Source organism: Camelus bactrianus, chromosome 13 (assembly GCF_048773025.1).
Source record: "Camelus bactrianus isolate YW-2024 breed Bactrian camel chromosome 13, ASM4877302v1, whole genome shotgun sequence".
Taxonomy (NCBI): domain Eukaryota; kingdom Metazoa; phylum Chordata; class Mammalia; order Artiodactyla; family Camelidae; genus Camelus; species Camelus bactrianus.
Window position 1 is genome coordinate 51,422,213 of NC_133551.1, and position 20,881 is coordinate 51,443,093.

The following is a 20,881-nucleotide window of genomic DNA, read 5'->3' on the forward strand; positions in this document are numbered from 1 at the left end:
GGGCAGGTCCGGCCTCTCCGACCTCGTTCCTACCACACTCCCTCTGGTTCAGTCCACTGAAGCCACACCGATCTCCTGGCTGTTCCTCCAACAGCCCAGGGAGGTTCCCTGTTTGTTGCCTGAATCTCCCACATTTAAAGCATAAACTCCATAAAAGCAGAGACTTTGTTTTGTTCCCTGTCATACCCTCAGCACCTAAAACCACCTCTGGCACAGAAGAGGGGCTCCATAAAAGCTTGTTGAATGAGTCAGTCATGTGTAGAAGCACTTCCTCAACTGGAAAAGAGCTGGATAAATGCACGTTATCATTACTGCTGCTGGTAGGAGCTCCACATCAAATCTGAGCATATTTTTTAAAAAAAGACTCAATTTGGAGAAAGAATATTTTAAATCTGTTTTAAGTATCACTCAGGCCAGAGCATGCTATTCTAATTTTTCCTTGAAATCAACTGTATAAATTGTTTTCCAGGACTTTTAAGATGTTTTTACAAATATAAGAGTAAAACAACCCATTTCTGTGTGTTTCTTGGGTATCTTTAATTTCTCAAGAAAGAGCAAAAGCGACAGAAAGGGATTCAAGCACAAACCCTCCTGGCCCACACAGGAGGAAGAGCACCAGTTTCAGAAGCTACTGTTCGTGAGCACTGCTGCTGGGAGGACCACAGCCCCAGAGAGCCCAGGCTGGGCGTCCGCGTCGGGATGGCCTGCGGAACACCAGTAGGTAAGGAAAGGCGAAACCTCGAAATGAAACGAAACAAAAGGTAAAACCTTAAGACAAAACAAAAAGGCTGATCTATCAGAATCCTATGAAAATTGGCACTTCATAAATAAGACATTTAAAATTTTTGAACTTTTGGGACTTTCATGAAACTGGAGCCAATAAGGAAGAAGAAAAGCAGGCTGAGTCTTGGGGTTTTAGTGGAAGTGGGTCCCCAGATCATGATTTAAACCAGATGCATTTCGGAACTGGAATTTTAGCTCAGAGCAGATGAATCCCAAAGCAGCAGTCCATTCACGGGCACTGGCTTCTTGTACCTCCTGCCTTCACTGGCTGAAGCTTTACATGACTAAAGGCAATGCTATCTTTTGAGGCACAAGAACCCAATGTTTCCAAGCAGGAGCTGGAGTGCAGACTGTACGGCTGCCAGACAAGCCACTAGTCCACGTTTTGTTTCTGAAACACTGCTCTTTCAAAAGTGCTCGGGCGTTTTAATGACTGCACTTGAACGTGCTTCACTGCTGGCACAGTTGTGTACTCCAATCAAGGCTACAGAAACTCAAGTGCCTAGGCCAAGGAACTCAGAAGCTAAAATCTGAGCCTCAGAGCAGTGTTCCCCGATACTGTGTGTGGCCGAAGGAGGCAGCACCCACACCTCGGACCAGTGTGGTGATACCAATCACCCCAGGGATGTGGCTCCAGGCGGGGGGGGGGGGGGCAGCCACTCTTCTGTCCTAAGCAAAGATAGAACCCTGCTGAACATGCACCATAGATGAATTTCAAGTGTTCATAACTCGTCTGTGTCAGATACGTTTGGAGATTCCAAGAGGCCTGGTTATAAACAGTATCAAACAAATCACCAGGAATGACCACTGTTTATCATCCTGAACAAATATCGTTCTAGTGACTGTTACGAAGTTGTTAGGCAATCCAGTCTTAGGCATCTCTTATTTATGTCCAATTTTGGTGAATCCGAGTTAGAAACCCCTGAAAAACACTGGACGAGATGAATCAGCTGTGAGAGCAAGCACCACAAAGATGGAACAGAGCATGGACTCGTGTCAGGAAGGAGCGCTGGTCAAGTTCTTGGCATTAGCGAGGGTCTGGTCTTGACTGTGTCCTTAGTCAGCAAAGCCATACTCTACCTCGGGGCTGGGCAGCTGGAGGTCAGGATAGTGGCTGTCCCTGACAGGGGTGCCAGCTTTACTGTTTACCAACCAGGGTTTGTCATAACAGCGAGAGAACTGAAGTGGAGTCTGTGAAACGGAAATCCAAAGGGAAGGACGGGAACAATTGAAAATGGAACAGAAAGGGAGCAAATTGGGAACATAAAAAAAATAAATAGAAAACACTAAATTTTAAAGAAACAGAAAACAAAATAAAATGCACATCAGTCCAACGGGATGAAAGGGACCAGGCAGAAAGGCAATAGCATTCTTCATCCATAACCCATCATAACAACCTTCTCTGTTAGCTCCAGCTGCACAGACAGTGCCTGGATTTTCAAGATTAGTTAACTCTGGACGGGCTCAAACTTAAAATGGGAATATGTGGAAAGAAGAGTATTGGACTTAACCACCCGAGTTCTATTTCAATCATGTCCTCTGAAGTTGTGTTAAAGATCCGTATCTGTGCACCACAAGGGCCTGGCCAGCCTGGTCTAGTAGGGCTTGGTCTGTATGTCTTCAAGTTCCTCTCCTCCCTGGAGTCTTTCACAGGCTACACTGAACTACAGACATCTGAGAAGATGGGAGCCAGGCAGGAGGCCACCGTGGAGGTCGTACGTACCTTGGAACCACTGGCTGGGGTGGCTGGAGAAGATGGCATGGATGTACAGCTGTGGTTACTCTGACTAGCACTGGAGCTGGAGCGGGTAGGGGAGGCTGCCCGAGAGGACGGTTTGGACCTTCGACCCCGAGATCGGAAAGGAGTCATTCCCTGGGATGCCCCTTCAGGTAGGATGAATTTCTCTCTAAGTTCGATGTTAGTTCTACCTCGTGCTAAAAAGGGAAAAAACACACACACATATGATGACAGTTAATCTTAAAAATATACGTATCTTTGATGGTCATACAGCTGCTTGACCCCACGATGACCGTTATATAAGTTACAGTTTAGTACCATCTAAGGATTGTTTTAAAATAGGGATGAATTCATGATTTATCAGTCTTGTCATGATTCTCACCCAAGCAGACACATTAACTAAAAGCCCCATGGTGCGCTGTAATACAGAAGTCTTTGTACACAAGGCGCCACCCCATGCTGCGGTCACGATCTTGCCCTGCCGCTGTCCCCCTGGGCAAGCACACTGTAACTGGTCAAGGGAAAGCAGATGCAGCAGTTCACAAACCTCTGAGGTTAAGTCAAAACCCCTCTTTTCTCTCTCATGGTACATGTGTACTTTTTGCTTGACTTTTACAGGATACACGGTAATGGAACAGTGAAGAAAACCAGATCACTGAAATCTCCATCGTCTAGACTCTTCTATTTGAATTCAGTGGATAACAATCCTAAAGAAAGGGGTCCAGGAACTCAGTCCAGTAAAAAGATCAAGATGGTATCTTTAAGAAGTAAACATGTGGGAGGAGAGAGAGAGAAAAAGATCTAGACCATGCACAAAACTTGCCAGTGAGAAACGGCTGGGTGAAGAGCTGCAAGCGAGGGAACCCGAGGGCACACCTGCGGGGGGAGAGGGTGTCTGGCTGGAGAGTCTGGAAGCAGCACTGAAGACCAACAGTGCTCTCCCAGGGCTTCTTGGAGCCCCTCAGACCAGAACCCAAAATTTGGATTCGCTCAGAAGATACCAAGTAGAGCCAACACAAATGTTTAATAAATGTAAAAGATGTGTCATTCTTTCCTATATTAGAGTTTTTACATTGGCCAGAAACTACAAGTTCAGAAGATTTCAGGTAACTGTGCCCACCCTTTCTCCTGCCCAACCTCAAATGTCCTCAAGAAATTGGAGGAATCTTGGTAGATTTTAAATCAGGTTGCACGGGTGTCCAAGCAGAGGGGTTCTTAATTACTAAATCAAATCCAAAGTCTTTTCAATATGTTAAGTTGACATAACATACCAAAGTATCAGGTTCAAAGGGTTAGGATATCAAAACTTCCAAGTCAGAGTCCAGGCTCTGCCACCAACTGGGATCCTTCCTGCCCTGGGCCTCAGTTTCCTCAGGCTCACTCGAGATGATCAATCAAGCTGACTGATGTCTAAGAGTCCTTCTTGTCTGGACAGTCTAGGATTTCTGGCCTCTGGAATGCTAAGCTGTCTCCCTTCTCAGGCCCCAACAGAACATGCCCCTTAAGGTTCGTTCCTTGGCCCTTGGTTCTCTCATCATCCATTTTCTGGACATCAGCACTTTCCTCAGTATCTATAGTAATGATTCTCAAAGAGAATTTCCTTCAGCACTAACCTGGGTACTTCAGTAAGACTTCACATCTCTAAAAACTTTACCTTGTGTTTGCTAAGGTGCCCAGAACAACGACAGTCACTCAGCAAGCATGGAGACAACACTGATGAGTGGGAATTATTATTCAGATGAGCACTGGGCACCCCAAAGAACTGTTTGTGGCCCTAAGCCATATAGAACTTCAGACATGTTGTTTAAACTTGGCGGACATTTAAGAGTTCACTTCTGAGCCAACTATCCCAGAAAACAACAGAGTGATACCAGAGGAAGACTCTGAATGGCACTGCAGATGAGGGCAATGACATTTTAAATGTAATATGACGACAGTGACAAGTTCCCCATGCACTATACAATTTACAAAGTGTGATCATGTGTAATACTGCTCTAGACTCTCATCAGTGACCAGTCAGCATCCCCACGTCACCGACAGAGGCAGTGAAGCATTCCTAAAAGCTGAGGTCACAGAAAGCCGTGGCAGAGCCGGGACTGGAGTTACCCTTTGCCCGCCCCTGGCTCCTTGCATCACCACCTACACTGACCCATCCCACTCAGGCTTCCATCCCCACTACACCACTGCAATCACTCTGGCAAAGGTCACTGACAATTTCTGCCTCAGGAGGATGCTTTTAAATTGTAGAAAGGTTGGAATCTACAAAAAACTACAAACAGAATAAAAACTGCTTTATTGTACAATCTAGGGGACAGCAGTATTAAAAAGTTGCTGTCTTTGTTCCTTTGCACAATTGTGTGTGTGTGTGTGTGTCTGTGTATACATGAAAGATACAAAAATATCAGGAACATTCCTCCATGCTTGACAGTGTCTTTCCAACTTCAAGTAGCTGCAAAGTATTATTTCGACATACATGCATAAATTTATTTAACCAACCCTATGTTGTTTATAATTCTGTTCTATAATCCTATTTGTTTGTAATTTTTTAAACATTGTATACAGTGCTGTGACAAACTACTTGTAAAAAGTTTTTGTGTCCATGCTGATTTCCTTAGGATAAATTTCTACAAGTGGATTTGCTGGGGAGAAATGCACACTTAAGGTTTTTGATACTAGAACTTATCTATAACGTTTTATACCAATGTATACTCTTGAAAATAATGTATGATTATGTCCGACTTACTTCACTCTGGCCAATGCTCTCTGTATTGAGTGCATACACACATGCGTATGTGTGCAGGTCAAAATCCCACAGTCGGACAGGTAAAGACACCTCTCTGTTGCTGTAATTTACTCGTGGTGGAGCTACTGACTGTTCTCTTCCTGAGACACTTTCCTCCCTTGGCTTCCAGGACCCCCGAGCTCCTGCTTCTCCTACTTCTCCTCCTTCTCCCGATTACTCCATCCCACCCACGTCTTAAACGCTGATGCTCCCCTGGGTTCTGTCATAGTCCCGTTCTCCTTCTCAGACTTTCAACCCAGTGATGAGCTCATCCACCTGAGACTCCAGTGCTGTCATATGGTAACACCTGACTCTCAAATACATCCCCAGCACAGACCCCCTCCCTGGATGTCAGAACCTCACACACAATGACTGACTAGACATGACTGAGGCCAGAAACCTGGTTGCTGATGTAGGTCCCTCCCTCCTGATGGCAGTTCAGTCTACTGTTGAGTCTACTTTCTAATGCTTCTAGAATCCTCCCCATCCCGGCCCCAGCCTCCCACCACCCCTTACACTCACGTGGTTCATGGAGCACCTCCTCCACCCCAGGTGATTGTAACAGGCTTTCAACTGGTCTCTTTGTTTCTCACCTTATTCCCCACCCCTCCCTCACTCCTCATTCCCCAGACAAATTTGTAATAAAAATCTGATTTCTCTGAACAGCTCCAAATCCTTCCATGGTCTTTCACTGCTTACAGCAGTATGACCCAAATTGAGGTTTCTGAAGGGTTTCTTACAAAGGAGAGTTAAGTAAACGCTGTATGCTGCATTTCTCTCTCTAGGAGAGCCCTAATGTAATCAGCACTTTATAAGCTCTGAGAAGTCCTGCAGTAAATAAACCTGCTCAATTTTAACTTGGTGTCTTCCAAATGTACTTGGTCATGGTTTTTGTTGTTGTTGTTGTTGTTGTTTTTTGAAGATCACATCTTGGGGACCAGATCCTAAAGGCAGCCTTTTAAAGTTCAGTTTTTCAACCACCAGAGAGACCATAATTTGCTAACGGAATTATGCTGGCCACCTGATGTTCGCTAGAATAGGCCTGTTAGACAAAATTCAGTCCTATGGTTTAATGCGTGTAACAGGATGAAGAGTTCTGCAGGTGGGTGATGGTAGCACAACAGTGTGAATGTATTTAATGCCCCTGAACCATACACTTAAAAATGGCTAAGATGGTAAGATTTATGTTATGTGTATTTTACATGATTAAAAAAAATCAGTTCTAAGCCAGACTATGTCTTTTAAATCTTCATAAATGAAGTTTTTCGAAACCTGCAGTAAAATTTTGGGGAACTCGTATGCCTGATGCTCAGAAACATTCATGGAACCCTAGGGCAGAGGTGCACCTCGTCATCAGGCAGGGGCATTGTTTTATCTCCATCCAAACGCCATGATTTCCTTTGCTATGGCTCAATCTGGAAAGTGAAATCTCCAATTCTGGCAGTACCAGGAACCTGCAAGGCGAATACTTTTACTTTTTACCTGTGGCTAAAGCAATGTGCAGTTTGAGATCGTTTTCATCTCCTTGAACAGCTGTGCAAAGGCAGGTACCAGATGATTGTGCAACATCAGTGCTACAACTCTGTCCTAAACTTCATACTGTCCTCAGTGTAACATTCTCTGTGGTCCAGAGAGCCAAGGAAATACACACACATGAGGACAAACCTACCCCAAGTGGTGCTTCCAGAAGCCACCGTAATTCCTCACAGAACCCTAGACAGCTTCAAGGAACTTTTCTCTTTGTGAGGTTCATGCCCTTCCAAGACACCTATATCCACCTGGGCCTGAAAGTGCTCCCCTCCTAGCACAGTTTTCTATTTGATTAGAAGTGGCTCATCCTGTCTGCCACTGGTAGAGTCATGACATCCAAGACTGCTGGGAGTTCTTGACTCTGCACCAGTGAAACGGGGATGAAGGCACTCCTGGAAAGGCACAGAGGAAAGCCTTACCTTGTTTGCTCCAAGGACGCTGAAAAAGACTACCATGTTCCATAGAAAATAGCTCCTAGACGGCCCTCCCACATATCCTTGGGGTTTCAATTTCTAGCTAGTAAGATAAGGACAAAGCAAGCAGTGCTCTCCGTGGCCAGCAGCACAGGGTTACCGTAAACAGAGCAAGTAGAGCAGGCAGCAAACAGGCAAAGATCCCAAATGTCACATGCAGTTATCTCCCCTCTGATTGTTAAGTTCACTCACATGACATGAAAAATAAAACCTTATCAAAGATTGGGAAAGGGGGAAAGGAATAATGTTTCACTGACTTCAGGTTAAAATGATATGTATTGATCCTCATTTAAAACAAAGAGGACTTTCATGTCAAAGAAACTGGTTTGCAACATAATTCAGTTCTAAAACTGATTAAATCCACTCCAGTTTTTTATCAGAATAGGTGCTTTTAAAACTATTTTATGAAAAAGAAACTCCTAATGAAAACTGTTCTATTATTACCCTGGTTACTGGAGTAAACGTAGAATGAGTTAGGAGGAACTATTTATGAGCAAAGCTGAAGTCACGTGAGAACCTTTAGCTTTACATGTAAGTCGCCATGTAGCAGGACTGTAGACATTCCTGCTAGGTTAGTAAGGAAGCCTTACTAATTTAATTACGCAGACAGAACCAGTAAAACACATATAAAAAGAGGTGGTTGTGGGTTTCTTAGCCTCTGAGACGCAGGATGTTGGTCAGAAGCACATCCTCTAGAGCCAGACTACCTTGGATCTGAATTCTGTCTCTGCCATTTATTAGCTGTCTGTCCTCGGGCAAGTTACTTAATTTTTCTAGGCTGCAGTTCCCTATTCTGTAAAATGGAGACAATAATAGTACCTACACCTCAGACGGTGTGTGTTATTATTTGTTAAGTGCTTATAATAGTGTGTGGTATATAAAACTATGTAAGTATTTGTTAAATAGAAACTCAGAACAAATTCCATGGGTTCTGTCTCAACAGACATATTTTATGTTTTGTCAGCTTGTAACAGTTAGAAAAGCTATGGTTTGGCTATTTCAAAGCATTCATAAAGGCAGCAGATACCACAGAGTCAAGAGTTTAAGAAGCAAAGCCATTCTCAGTGGGCTGGGATGTGGGTAAGAGGGACAAAGCTTAAAAGCCAACCTATGGGAGACTGACTGGAAATCGAAGAGCTGGAATCAGAGCGCTTTATTTTACTCCCAGGATGGTGAACTAGAATAAAAAATATATAAACACAAAGAAACAGAGCAGGAAATGCAGAAACTGGTCAAGAAAGACAAATTGGCAGACAGTGGGGGAGCCTCCAGTATACCCACATGCAGCTCGGCTAACAGGAAAAAGGAAAGGACGCAGTTGAAGGGGTTTAGCGACTGGGATTTGACCATTCCCCGCCTGCTCGGCCCTCGCGCACCCAGAGCTGCAGGTACCGTCACTCACATTACACTGACCGCTCTCCTTCGCCTGGGGGCTGGCACGCCAGCCTTTTCATGGTTAGCAGACGGACACCCCATGAACTTGCTTAGGTGATCATCGGCCTTACAAGGGCCTAGGCTCACTGCTAGGTGTTCTTTATTTCCCCTCCTGGTCCAGGGAGCTCCCAGTCCTCCCCTACATGAGAGGGCCCAATACCCTTCCCGAGTTTCAGATGCAGACATTATAGGCAAAGGCATCTGCAGACTCAGGGAACCTAAAGGGCTTTATCAGGCTCTCTCCAGGCTAGTGTTAATGTAGCTCCTCACACTGAAACATTTGATGACACTAATAAATTCCCAATTCTCGTTACTGTGCCCCTTGAAACCTGTCTCCCCTGACAGCATCAGCCTTTTCTGCTTTCTCTTCCTCGTCTACTCTGGCAGCCTGAGTTCTAATCTTTGCTAGTGGGATGACAGCCAGGCAGCTTAACCACAGAATAAACAGACCCCACCAGCAACACCCTGTGGAAGCAGGAAGTCAGTGTCGAGGGTGTAGCTAACCAATAATTCGTGCCAAGTTCGGCTCCTTACCTCGGCAGGGGTCATTTTTCACTAGAAATTCATCCAGAGCCATCCATCCTCCACCAACACGGACCATCACTGTGCTGCGCAGGATGCGGACCAGCCGCAGCTGCTGGGAGTCCCCGAACTGCAGGGCCAAGGGGACATGGTGAGTGTGGTCACCCAAGCAGAGCTAGACTTTCTTTCCAGAGCAGACTGTATTCAGACGCAATGACAATTTCAGTTTTGGAAAAATTTTAACTCTCACTACTTTACATTTTCACACACACAAAAAAACTTAAAATATGGAAAAGCCGAAACCACCAAGCTAAAGACCATTACTTTGACATACTTTCTATTGGGATAAAGTTAACCTCTGATGGTCATGACCTGCACCAAATGTGAGTGTGGAGGACAGAGATTAGCTCACTTTGATTCTTTTAAAGATTCTGCCCAAATTAAAACCGAATAATAAAATTTTTTATTAAGCTAGTTTGTTTCCATAAAAGAAAAGACAGCTCTAAGGTGGATGTCAACTTCTGAATACAGTGTGCTCAAAGTTAAATGGAAAACAGCAAATAATATTTCAAGCCTTAAGGAAACCCTTGCAAAGCATCATCATTATTATAAGATTAGAAGAAAATGTGATTTTTCATATCATTTTCAGAAATAAACCCCTAAGTATTCTAATTGTGACACCACCAGCAGAAGATTTTCTTAAGTTGAAAAAATGATTGACAGTGTTTATACTAAAATTTAGTTGAAGAAATTAAAATTTTAATCTACCATGCTGATTATAAATAGTATTCAACAGTCATTTTGGGGATGGTAAAATAAGTATGACTTTCTGGTTTTTTTTTTTTTTCTTTTTCATGCCTAACATTCCTACTTCCCAGCCCTGTTAACAATTACAGTTTCCCATGGCATAAATTATCTTCTTCCTAAAATAAAGAGGCAACAAAAGAGAATCATGCTGAGATCTTAGAACAAAAATCAAACACATGGTTAGAGAAATGGAATTCCTACAATTATTTAACTCAAGGAGAGTGTTGGGGAGGGGTATTTAATCACTTACTTAGAATTTTCAAAGTTATAAAGGAGAAACACAGCACAAAAATTGAAAACGCCAGAAAGGATGTATGAGCAAGACACATAACCAACCTCCCTCAAAATTAATACTTTTGTGCTAAGTCTCCATATTACTTGGCACTGAGTCAAGCGTACTGTTTAGGTAGGCAAGGTGATGGAAAAAGTATCACCCTCCATCCAAGCCCTTTTCTTTGAAAATAAAAATAGTCCTACATCCTTCATCTCACATGGTTTTTAAGTGAAGTGACTACAGCAACAGCATGGTGTAGTGCAAAGGGCACTGAAGTGGGGACCCAGGCATGTGAGGGAAAAAATGTCCTGTCCGAGGAAGGAAGCTGCCCCTTTGACCTCTGCAGCTGCCCTCAGTCACCGGCCCAATGAGTGGGAGTGGGGAGGCCCTCTGGGAGGAACTGAGGTCCACCAGATTCAGGAGCACTGGCCTGAGTAACTACTTGGGGTCTTCCCTGTTATAGGTGAGGGAAGAAGGAGACAAGGGCCTATGTGTCCCCAGAGTGAACCAGGAAGGAACACCAAGATGTACTTTATTTTTACATTTCACTTGACAGCCTTCAGAATTAATCCATTTATTTCATTCTCTTTTCCCCCTTAATTTCTTACTAAAGCTCTCTCTGAAAGATTCTAACTTGCTCTTACTAAGCTAAGGGGCAAAAAAAGTTTGACCCAAGCCAGAGGCCAAAGTGGCTGGAGAAGACGAGGCCAGACTGATGAGTGTGGAAAAGGCTACAGAAACTCTAAACACGGGGACCTGCATAAACCTGGCAGAGCTGGGATGCCAGTGAGGCAAAGATCTCCCAACAGAATCTCAGGGGCAACTGGAAGCTCTGTTTCCTTCTCTTAAATGGAAAAGCCCTTGCAGGGACTTCTTGCAGGGACTCCGACATTACTAGTTCTGTGACTGTTGGAACTGTGATCCTTAAGGCCTCCGATGCCTCATGTATAAAATGAACTTAAAAAAATTTTATTTTTACTTTATTACACTTTTGTTTGTTTGTTTCGTCTTAGGAGGAGGGGGGTAATTATTTGTTAATGGAGGCGCTGGGGATTGAACCCAAGCCCTCATGTATGCTAAGCAGGCGCTCTACCACTGAGCTAGACCTGCCTCCCAAAATGAACTTCTTAATCCTGTTCCCAACACTGGAACTAACTCATCTGATCCTCTGCTGGTCAATGGAGTAGTGGAGGAACGCCTGCCTCAGTGCCACTTTCGAAGGGGTCCCTGGTACTCACATGCAGTCATCAGCAAACAGGCACAACCTTTAGGTACCACTCAGTGCTCTTATGCAATGATTTATTTAACGCTAGTTTGACTGTTTTCCTTTTTAGTTTCTTTCTATCCTTTGTTCTTCCCACTGGCCCAGAATGTTACTGTAGTTAGTGATTAAAGCAGTGCCTGGAACTTAACGTTGACTGAGGGCCTCAAGTCAGCTCTCATCACAAGACATATTTTACTCATGCAACTTCCTTCCGTTCGAAGACATAGGACCCCAGAGCCCTCAGAAAGGTCAGAGTTACCAAGTGGAGTCAAAAGCATTCAGTCTTTTTTGCAAGGCTAATTTGATCCAATTAGATTTTGGCTGGCTGGTCGTAACTGGCAAACTTCAGACTACAGCCAAATATGATTTTTAAACTTCTCACATACCTTATAATTACAAAAATACAATATAAGCACAAGTAATTATAAATGTTAGTAAGGTATTTAAACAGACTGAGTACCTTAAATACCCCAAGACTTTTTTGACTTAGGGTACATAATAAAATTTGTGTTAACTGTCAAAAGACTTGGGTATAAATCAGAATTGTGCTGTCTGGTATTCTGACTTCCAAAACAGAAGGACGAGACTGGGCTCTCTGCAGAAGTGGGACGGACGGATCCCAAGGCTTTAACTTCCCCGACTGGTACTTATGACTCAGCTCAGCATAGTATCGTCCTCTTCAGCGAATCTAATTTTGAATGGAAAATTTCATCTCCTTTAAAAAAATATGTACTTAGGTCCTTCTGCTTCTGAGACAGCTTTACAATATGAGCCATGTTAGCACTTCTCCACTTGGTAAGACCACCGGCTGTGACACAGGCATGCTCCAGATTACGTCCTCTCCCCACAGCAGAGAACAGGCAGCATTAGCTACACAGACCATTTCCACCAAAAAAAGAGAATGTTGCAAGGCACACTGTACCTGATTGCCGAGGAAGAACTACAGAGAGTGAGTAAAGGAGGGAGGAAGTGGAAGGGGGAAAAAAAAAGAGAACATTTTGTCAAATTAACACTAAGGAATGAAAATCATGTAATCATGTTACCAGTTTCAAGAATAATGACACACATGGACCATATTCTTAGTGAGCTCTTGCCCCCGGGACGAGGTTTTAACAGGCTGAGAAGACCTAACTTTTCCATTCTATGTTGCTCCTGTGCTCCTGTTAACTCGCTTCTCTCATAAGTAATAAAAACAAAAAACAAAAACAAAAAAACACAACAACAAAACAAAAAAACACAACAACAAAACAAAAAAAGCCAAGAAAACAAAACCCAACAAGCAAGCATAAAATTGCTTGGAGCTTTATCAACTCAATGCCCTGGGCTGGATCCAAGGCAGAGTCTCCCAACACTCCACTCCTGGCTCAGAGCAGCACGGTGTGGTTCTGGTGTACTCTGAAGGCATTTCCGACGTGCTAATGGAACCTCGATTTCCTGTTTCTAACTGGGTACCTGTAACTGTGCCATCTGAAATGGTCATCTAAATCCCCTTTGCCAATCCTAGATCTTCTTAGGATTTTGAGAATCCTGACAAGCTGAATACATTTTAGGAGCCCTGTCACAGGTCCCTCCTATGCCCCAGCCTGGTCCCCAAACTAAAACACAGCATGGTTCACTGTCAGTTCTGGCCTCACTCAGCACAGCTGTCCGGGAGACTGTGAGCAGGCCGAGCATCCCTCGGGGCCTAGCCACTTGGGCTCACAGTGACCAGTTCTTTGGTGGGAATGGTCAGTCATTAGGTAACAGTTTCCTTATCTTACGGTAAAGGTGACCCCATTTCCTTAAAGACCTTGGTCAGCAGTGAAGAGAGGCCTCTGTAACGCTTCCTCTATTGGAACTCAAGCACAAGCTCCCGTTAACGAGACAGGGCACTACTTTCCAGATGGAGCTACGTGGGGCATGAAGCTCTGCTCTCAGGACACCTGACATTTGACACCTATTGAGGCGAGGGTCAGAGAGTGACCATATCTCAAGTCCGCTGGCTCTGGTCCTCCTTGGTGGCAGGAAGGGGGGATCATCAGACTGCTGTGTGTCAGGCTGCTTGCACCTGTAAGGGCCACACAGGAGGAACGGCCACCACACGGGACTGGTTTTCTCTTCCTTACCCGGTATTTGTTCTCTCCAATCTGCTCCACCTGAAACCTTTTTGCACATTTGCACTGAGCCACTTGTCTTGTGACCTATTGGTTGTGAACAACAAAAAATGAGAAAAGTGTGAAGGGTAAAGCAAGACTTCCTGTTCAGAGAAACAAAGACTTTTACATGTAATCAGAGAAGCTCTTCATTATGTATTTTTTAGGCATTTCAGGCTTTTGATACACACATTTGTCTTCAATTGTGAGTCTTACTAACCAGATACTCAGATACTGAGTATGAAAGAAATTCCCAAGTAATGATACAACATATTCTTCCATCCTGCTTCAAAATTCCTTCAGTGATGTGCCAATGTGCATGCATCAGTATCAACGGACTAATAAAGCAAATCATGAACTGACTTGAATTTCATTCAACCTGGAGCCCGAGATTGCCCAGAAGTCAGCCCCGGAGTGCTCCAGGCCAAGCCCAAGACCTGGCCCGCTGCCTCGCCCAGCCCAGCATCAGCACATCCTGGATCTCTATGTGCTACTAATGAATTTGTCCTTTTCAATGTGATACAATTCTTAACTAGGCAGAAAGCTTGGTGGGTACACACCATCTGAAACATTACTTCACATTTCACCCTTAAATGCTACACATGAAGATGCTCTCCTGGATCCTGAGGCTGGATCTCAGGACTGAGAGACGAGTCTGTTCCAAGAGGCATGGTGTCCTGGAGAGAGTCTCTGTAAACTTTACAGCACCACAGAGGCAGCTCACCTGACTGACAACTCATCGAGATTGAGCTACAGCTCAATGGCCAGAAATCCACTGGGGTAATGCCATCCAAAAGGGGATCCCCAAACCGAACTCCACATAATCATCTCCAACATACATGCTGAAGGGCTAATGTGGCAACTGCACCCAACCAAACTCAGGACAATAGAAACCGATGGTTAAAAACGTACTCAAATGCAATTATGTCCCATACCTCATCTTCAATTTTATCTGCATCGGTTGTTGGTCGATAAGCATCCTTATTGGGATGGAGAGCAGCCACGAATTCATAGTAATCAATGTAGCCATCCCCATCTCGGTCAAAAATGTCTGCAACAGCAGTCATCTCTAACTTGGTAGTAGGGAACTCTGGAGAAAATTAATCACATTTTGGAACATTAAGAGGGCTCACTTGGTTGGTTGGAGGTTACATAAATACTTCTTAGAAAAATTTGTCTTGATCTTTTTCTGAAAAACAATACATGCCCACTTCAGAGAACTAAGAAAATGTAAAATATTATAAAGAAGGTAAAAATTACCCTAAGAGAAGCCACAGCATACTCAGTTGCTGGCATTTTCACTTACGGATTCATCCACCTGCAACTTAATAACAGATCTACCAACTTCAAAATTTATTTGTCCACTCCACTATTATTGGATATTTAGATTATTTCAGAAGAGTGACAATTTGAAATTAACAGGGTGAAATTTTACTATGTTCAGATTACTGCCTCAGATTCTTGACAACAGCTTTCCAAAGGAACTGTTAATATTTACAGAGTGATTTACTAAAATGTAAACTGGACCATATTGTCTTAGATGGAAACCTCTGGTGGCTGCCCACTATCTCTAGAATAAAATCTGATCCCTTCATGATGGTCAACAAAGCCCTGCATTACTGGCCACGTCCTACTCTTCTAACTTCACTCTTAGCATCTCTGCGGTCCTGACACTCCATCCCTACAATGTGCCGAGTTCACTGCCGTCTTGGCACTCCGTCCCTGCTGTTCCTCTGCCTCTCTCCCCTGAAATCCTGACATGGCTGGATCTTTCTCGTTAGGTAGGTCTCAGATCAGGTATTACCTCCAGACAGGCCTTCCTGGGACACCCGTGTGAAGTAGCACAGCAATGAGATGTGCTCTGTGATACTGGCAAGTCATTTAACTACTTTCTGCCTGACTCCTGCTAAAAATAAATGAGATCATACACTTTGTAAGCTGTTATACAGATGCCAGAAACCGGTATTATGAGGGGTGTAATGCACATGATAAATGTAACTAACATTGCTGTATGTTATATATGAAAGTTGTTAAGACAGTAAATCCTAAGAGTTCTCATCACAAGAAAAACATTTTTTTCTGTTTAGTTTTGTACTATGTGAGATGACGGGTGTTCACTAAACTTACTGTAACAGGCACTTTATAACATGTAGTTCAAATCATTATGCTGTATATCTTAAACTTACACAGTGCCACACGCTACTTACAACTCGATAAAACTGGACGGAAAATAAATCTGAATTCCTATTGAGAAAAAGAAACTGATATTATGAAAAACTTATTTTTAAAAACATTTTACAGGTATACTTCATTTTATTGTGCTTCATGGATACTGTTTACACACTGAAGGTTTGTGGCAACCCTGTGTCGAGCACGTCCACTGCTACCATATTTCCAACAGCATTTGCTCACTTTGTGTCTCTATGTCACATTTTGGAATCCTCACACTATTTCAAGTTTTTCATTATTATATTTATTAAGGTGATCTGTGATCAATGATCTTTGATGTTACCACTGCAAAAGGATTATGACTCACTGAAGGCTCAGATAATGGTCAGCATTTTTTAGCAATAAAGTATTTTTAATTAAGGGATGTATTATTTTTTTAAAGTAACACCACTGCACACTTAACAGACTACAGTAGAGTGTAAATGTAACTTTTATACGCATCGGGAAACCCAAATATTCTAATGGCTTGCTTTACTGCAGTACCTGCTTTATTGTGGGGGTCTGGAACTGAACCTGCAACATCTCCAAGGCACGCCTGTACTCACACCCGCATTATTCACAAAAGCTAGCTCCTTACCTGAAATTGTTTTGCTTACCATAACGAGTCAAACGAGACCTCTTTTTTTTTTTAATCTCAGCAAAATGAGATTCTTCTCTTCATCAAAACAATAGACCAGTTTTACTAAGCAGTTACATTACTTCTTCCCTAAGACTGCAGCTCCAACTGCAGAAAGACTGTTTAGCCAGAATACTATTTTGTTTCTACAAAGTAAATGCAAGGAATCCAGGTGTGACCTGTGTTTGGAATTATGACTGGACTCACTGGATGCTAGAATGCCATCGATAAACTCCTGACGTGTTATCTTCCCATCCTGGTCCTTGTCAATTCGTCGGAAGAAATCCATCACCCGAGACTTTTTGTGATTCATCCAACGCATATACTTTTTCCTCCAGACATCAAAGTCAAAGTTGGCAAATTCCTTCAACTAGACAGAAATCAGAAGCGTCAATAAGACCTAACGTTTGGCCCTCAAACAAGCCCATAGCATACCCAAAACCAAAACTTTCAGACATCCAGCAAAGCCATGCGGGCCTTCAGAGGGGGACCAACAATGGTGTCTATGTGTTGCCTCCTTTGTGAAGGCACAATCTGCCTCCTGCATGTAAAGCCACGGTTATTTACATGAGCTGTGGTGTAATGGAGCAGCAGGAGAAACAGTAACTGAACAACCACCATGGAAAATACGGAGCACAGAACAGGAATGGGTGGAGCCAGCCTTGCTTTCCCTTGGCACTTTGTCAAAGGATTTATCCCCTTACACATAAGGGAAGGGATTTTCTCCCAGAAGAGAAGTCAGCACTCCTCACTTCTATGATTTTGAAAGGAACTCTGATCACACAGTAGGCTCACGTTTCCCCTGTCTTCTGAGATAATTTGATTTCCAGCTGGAAGCATCAAGAATCCAGTCCTGCACCCAAGCTCATTTCTCTGAGATGGTGCCAGAGGGAGAGAACTGCCCGTCTGACTCGCACGTTAAGTATTTGGCTCTGAGAGACGGCAGCAGGCCTGTGCAGTGGGCAAGGTGGTGTTGAGCCACTTGGACTATGTCAGTGATACAGACTCAGAATGACTTAAACAGTGCAGCAGTTTCCCCCTTGGTCTTTCAAACTCCAAAGTTGGAAGGAATGGGGGAAAAAAGAAAAAGCCAAAACCAAATTGTTTAAAACTCAACTGACCTACAGAAATAACAACAGAAAACACAGAACACTCACTTCTGGGTATAGCTGCTTTGACACGCACAAATAAAAAGAATATAAAACATATTAGAGGTTTGTTTTAGAAACCAGGAAGTGAAGTACTATATTTTTCAGACTGGTCAACAATAATTCAAAAGAGACTTGCTTTTCATAATCTACTAAAGAGTAATAGAATAACAAGACTATAAAAAAATTACGCTTATTTGATAATTGTGTAGCTTGTATCTTCACATAGAAGGCTCACTAACGGTCCCTTCTGTGACAAGCACCACACCTGGTGGTAACTTTGCAAACTCATGCTCCTGATTCTTGGCCAGCCAGGTGCTGAGGAGGGCTGCATCACAGGCCGGACCCCCCCAGACGGGCTGGCTGCCCGCTTCCCACCACCAGGTGCTACGGCCTACTGTTGTAAGTTTCCTCACACGTGTGTCTTCACCCAGGGGCCCCGAAGGACAGAGCACTGGCCTACACAGGTCTGTTCCTACTTCTGAAAAGCAGGTCAAGGCACACAAGTCATGCTCAGAGGGCCTCGGGAGGGCTGTCTTTTGATAAAAAGTCGCTCCCCTCCAGGGAGGGTGCTTGGCAGGGCCTCACCTCCTCCAGCCTGTCCAAGGCGTCGTTCAGCCTCCGCTGCCGCTCCAGTGCCAGCAGCCACACCTGCTGCCAGCGGGCAGAGAGCTGGTTGATCCGTGGGTTTTTTGCTTCCGATTGTGAAAGGATTGGCATGGGAGGAGGTGTGGGCTGACTCAAGGACTTCCCTGAAAGGAAAAATATCCACAAGATTACAAAAGCTGGTTGTGTCAGTTCACAAAGAGAAACTGCCACATGTATGAACCTAGATCTTTATAATGATGCCCGGTCACTAACTGACAAAAGAAACATGGGACCTGGCAACATTCAGACGTGGAAGCACACTGACTTCAAAACTACTGATGCTCCTCCCTAGCCAACAGGCACTGTCTCTTCTCTTCAGTCAGTTCCGTCCCATCTTAATGAACCCAGGAAATGTCAATGGTGCTACAAGAGCTGATTTATTTTATGATGAAATTAGTGCAAACCAAATGTAAACAGTCAACACTGAAGACCAAAACAAGGGAAAGGTCACTGCAAAGACTATACTGCTCCAAAATTTCACACCAGTCCAAAACATTGGGAGTCTAGTTACTATCTGCCAGTGTAAGACAAGAAAAGTGAGTTTCAAAAAAAAAGATTTTTGTTCAAATCCAATACAGTTTTTGAAAATGGAAAAGAGACGTCTGCTGGGCACGGGGGTAATGCTCATCCTTAGTGAGCAGGAGGGCCACGTCCTACACAATAGGCTGAGACGTACTGCTGCCACCACGGGACTTCTCCATGAAAGGTGTGTGGGCCGGCTCTATGACCTTCCTCTTATACGTTTTGGTGACCCGGTCCACATCAGGCTGCTTGCGAGTCATCTCCTCCATAAACGTCTGTTAGAAACAAACAACGAGAAAGAGTTGAGAGTTTTCTTGAACTAAGCTGGAATTAGGGACCTTCTTACTAACAAGGGCCAAGCCAAGACAAACTGGAGATGCCTCCGTTCAACTGTCCCAGTCCCTTCAGGAAACATGACTGATAGGTACTTCGTCAGGTGTTGGAGGCCTGAAGGAGTTAAGACACAACTCTGAATCCCAGAAGCTCACAGCTAAGTGAGGAAACCAGGCAGTCAGAGCAATGAGTGGCACCCAGGGTTTCCAAGGAAGGCCTAGGATGGGCACCCAGAGCCCGAGGTGGCGAGGAAGGCTGCCCGGAGGCTGGACCCGAGCTGTGCACTCTAGGATGGAGAATGAGCCAAAGATGGGGCAGGGCGGTCCCGTGGAAGCCTGACAGTTCTGATCACTGGTTGAGCTGAGGATGTAATCAGAGGAGAGCCAAGAGAGACAGCTAGAGAGGCAGGCAGGAGAAAGACCCAGAAAGGCTTACTGTCAGGCTAAGGAACTGGGATTTTATATTGAGAGCAATGGGGGGGTTGGGGGGGTGGGAAGCAACTGAAGGATTTTGATCCAGAGAAGATTGGATCTCTGTCTTAGAGCTACTGTTCTGACCTCAGTGTAGGAGGCAGGGCATGGCAGGGCAGAAAGACAGGAAAACCACTGCAGTAACTGAGGCAAAATATGGTGAGGGCCACAGCCAGAACAGGAGAGGAACCAAGAGGTATTCTGAAAGTAGGACAGACAAGACCTGATGACTGGCTACATGCATGGGGCACAGAAAAAGGAACAGTCCTGGAAGAACATCCCAGGCTTCTGTGCTGGGTGCCTGGATGGGCGAGGAGAGAGAAGGCAGGCAGGTGTGGCAGGGCAGGGCGGGGTCAGGGCGAGCAAGCAGGGCTGAAGCGGGGTTTCCGAGCTGCCTCTGGCCCGCCGCATGTCCCGACTTCAGGAGACGATGGTGCTGCAGGCAGCACGGCAAGGGAGGTGGAGCCCTGGGTTTCCAGGCGCTGGCTGCAGGTGCAGGACCGACACAACCCCAGCGGGGGGAGAAGTGGGTCAAGAATAGAACTTTGGGGAACAACATTAACAAGTGGACAGAGGGAGAGAAAGCAGCTAAGAAGAATGAGAAGTGAGAGAGACAGGAGGAACACAAGATGGGGAAGCTTAAAGGCACAAGGAAGAGGGGATAACAGACGGGAGGGGGATTGGCCTTGATGGAAGAAGAAAACCTCTCACTCAGGAGAGAAGATGTCAATGTAGGTACACATGACAAGAAGTACAGGGAGTCCCCTTTGACAAATTTACATACTCTAAACACACCATATATCCACAGTATTACTAAGCAAGATCACGCTTGCGTTCGGTGTAAATTATCATAGTTAAAAACCACACTTGTCTCCTCAGGATGTGAAGATAGCTCAGTGGAGCTTTCCTTCATTCAGCTTAGTTTGATACGTTGTTGGCCCATCTCTGGGTTCATGCAAGATGTCTTTCTGAGTCCAGGTGTAATGGGGAGGGGCTGATGGGACCCTGGCTCAGAGGCAGGTCAATAAAACAGGATGTTGCAGGCCGATTTCTAAGCTGGGCCCCAAGACTCCTGGTGGACAAGTCCTGTGTCATCTCCCCCTCTTGCATGTGGGCAACACCTGTGAAAAGGATGGGTCATCATTCCCTGGATCACATTTCATCATATACGGTCTG

At 44.5% G+C, this 20,881-nt stretch overlaps 1 protein-coding gene across 22 annotated transcripts in view; it reads right to left on the reverse strand.

The window, feature by feature from the left end:
* MACF1 (microtubule actin crosslinking factor 1) overlaps nt 1-20,881 on the reverse strand; it is a 311,004-nt gene that overhangs the window by 3,094 nt on the left and 287,029 nt on the right. For 11 of the 22 annotated variants that reach the window (XM_074376771.1, XM_074376770.1, XM_074376759.1 and 8 more), the window contains 10 exons: nt 19,057-19,177; nt 18,321-18,484; nt 16,792-16,954; nt 14,675-14,829; nt 13,713-13,787; nt 12,530-12,547; nt 9,275-9,392; nt 8,415-8,483; nt 2,507-2,718; nt 1,864-1,974 (listed from right to left, as the gene is read on the reverse strand). In XM_074376771.1, the coding sequence (XP_074232872.1) occupies nt 1,864-1,974; nt 2,507-2,718; nt 8,415-8,483; nt 9,275-9,392; nt 12,530-12,547; nt 13,713-13,787; nt 14,675-14,829; nt 16,792-16,954; nt 18,321-18,484; nt 19,057-19,177 (1,206 nt within the window). The remainder of the gene's footprint in view (nt 1-1,863; nt 1,975-2,506; nt 2,719-8,414; nt 8,484-9,274; nt 9,393-12,529; nt 12,548-13,712; nt 13,788-14,674; nt 14,830-16,791; nt 16,955-18,320; nt 18,485-19,056; nt 19,178-20,881) is intronic. The other 11 variants (XM_074376774.1, XM_074376773.1, XM_074376762.1 and 8 more) reach the window with 7 other exon arrangements.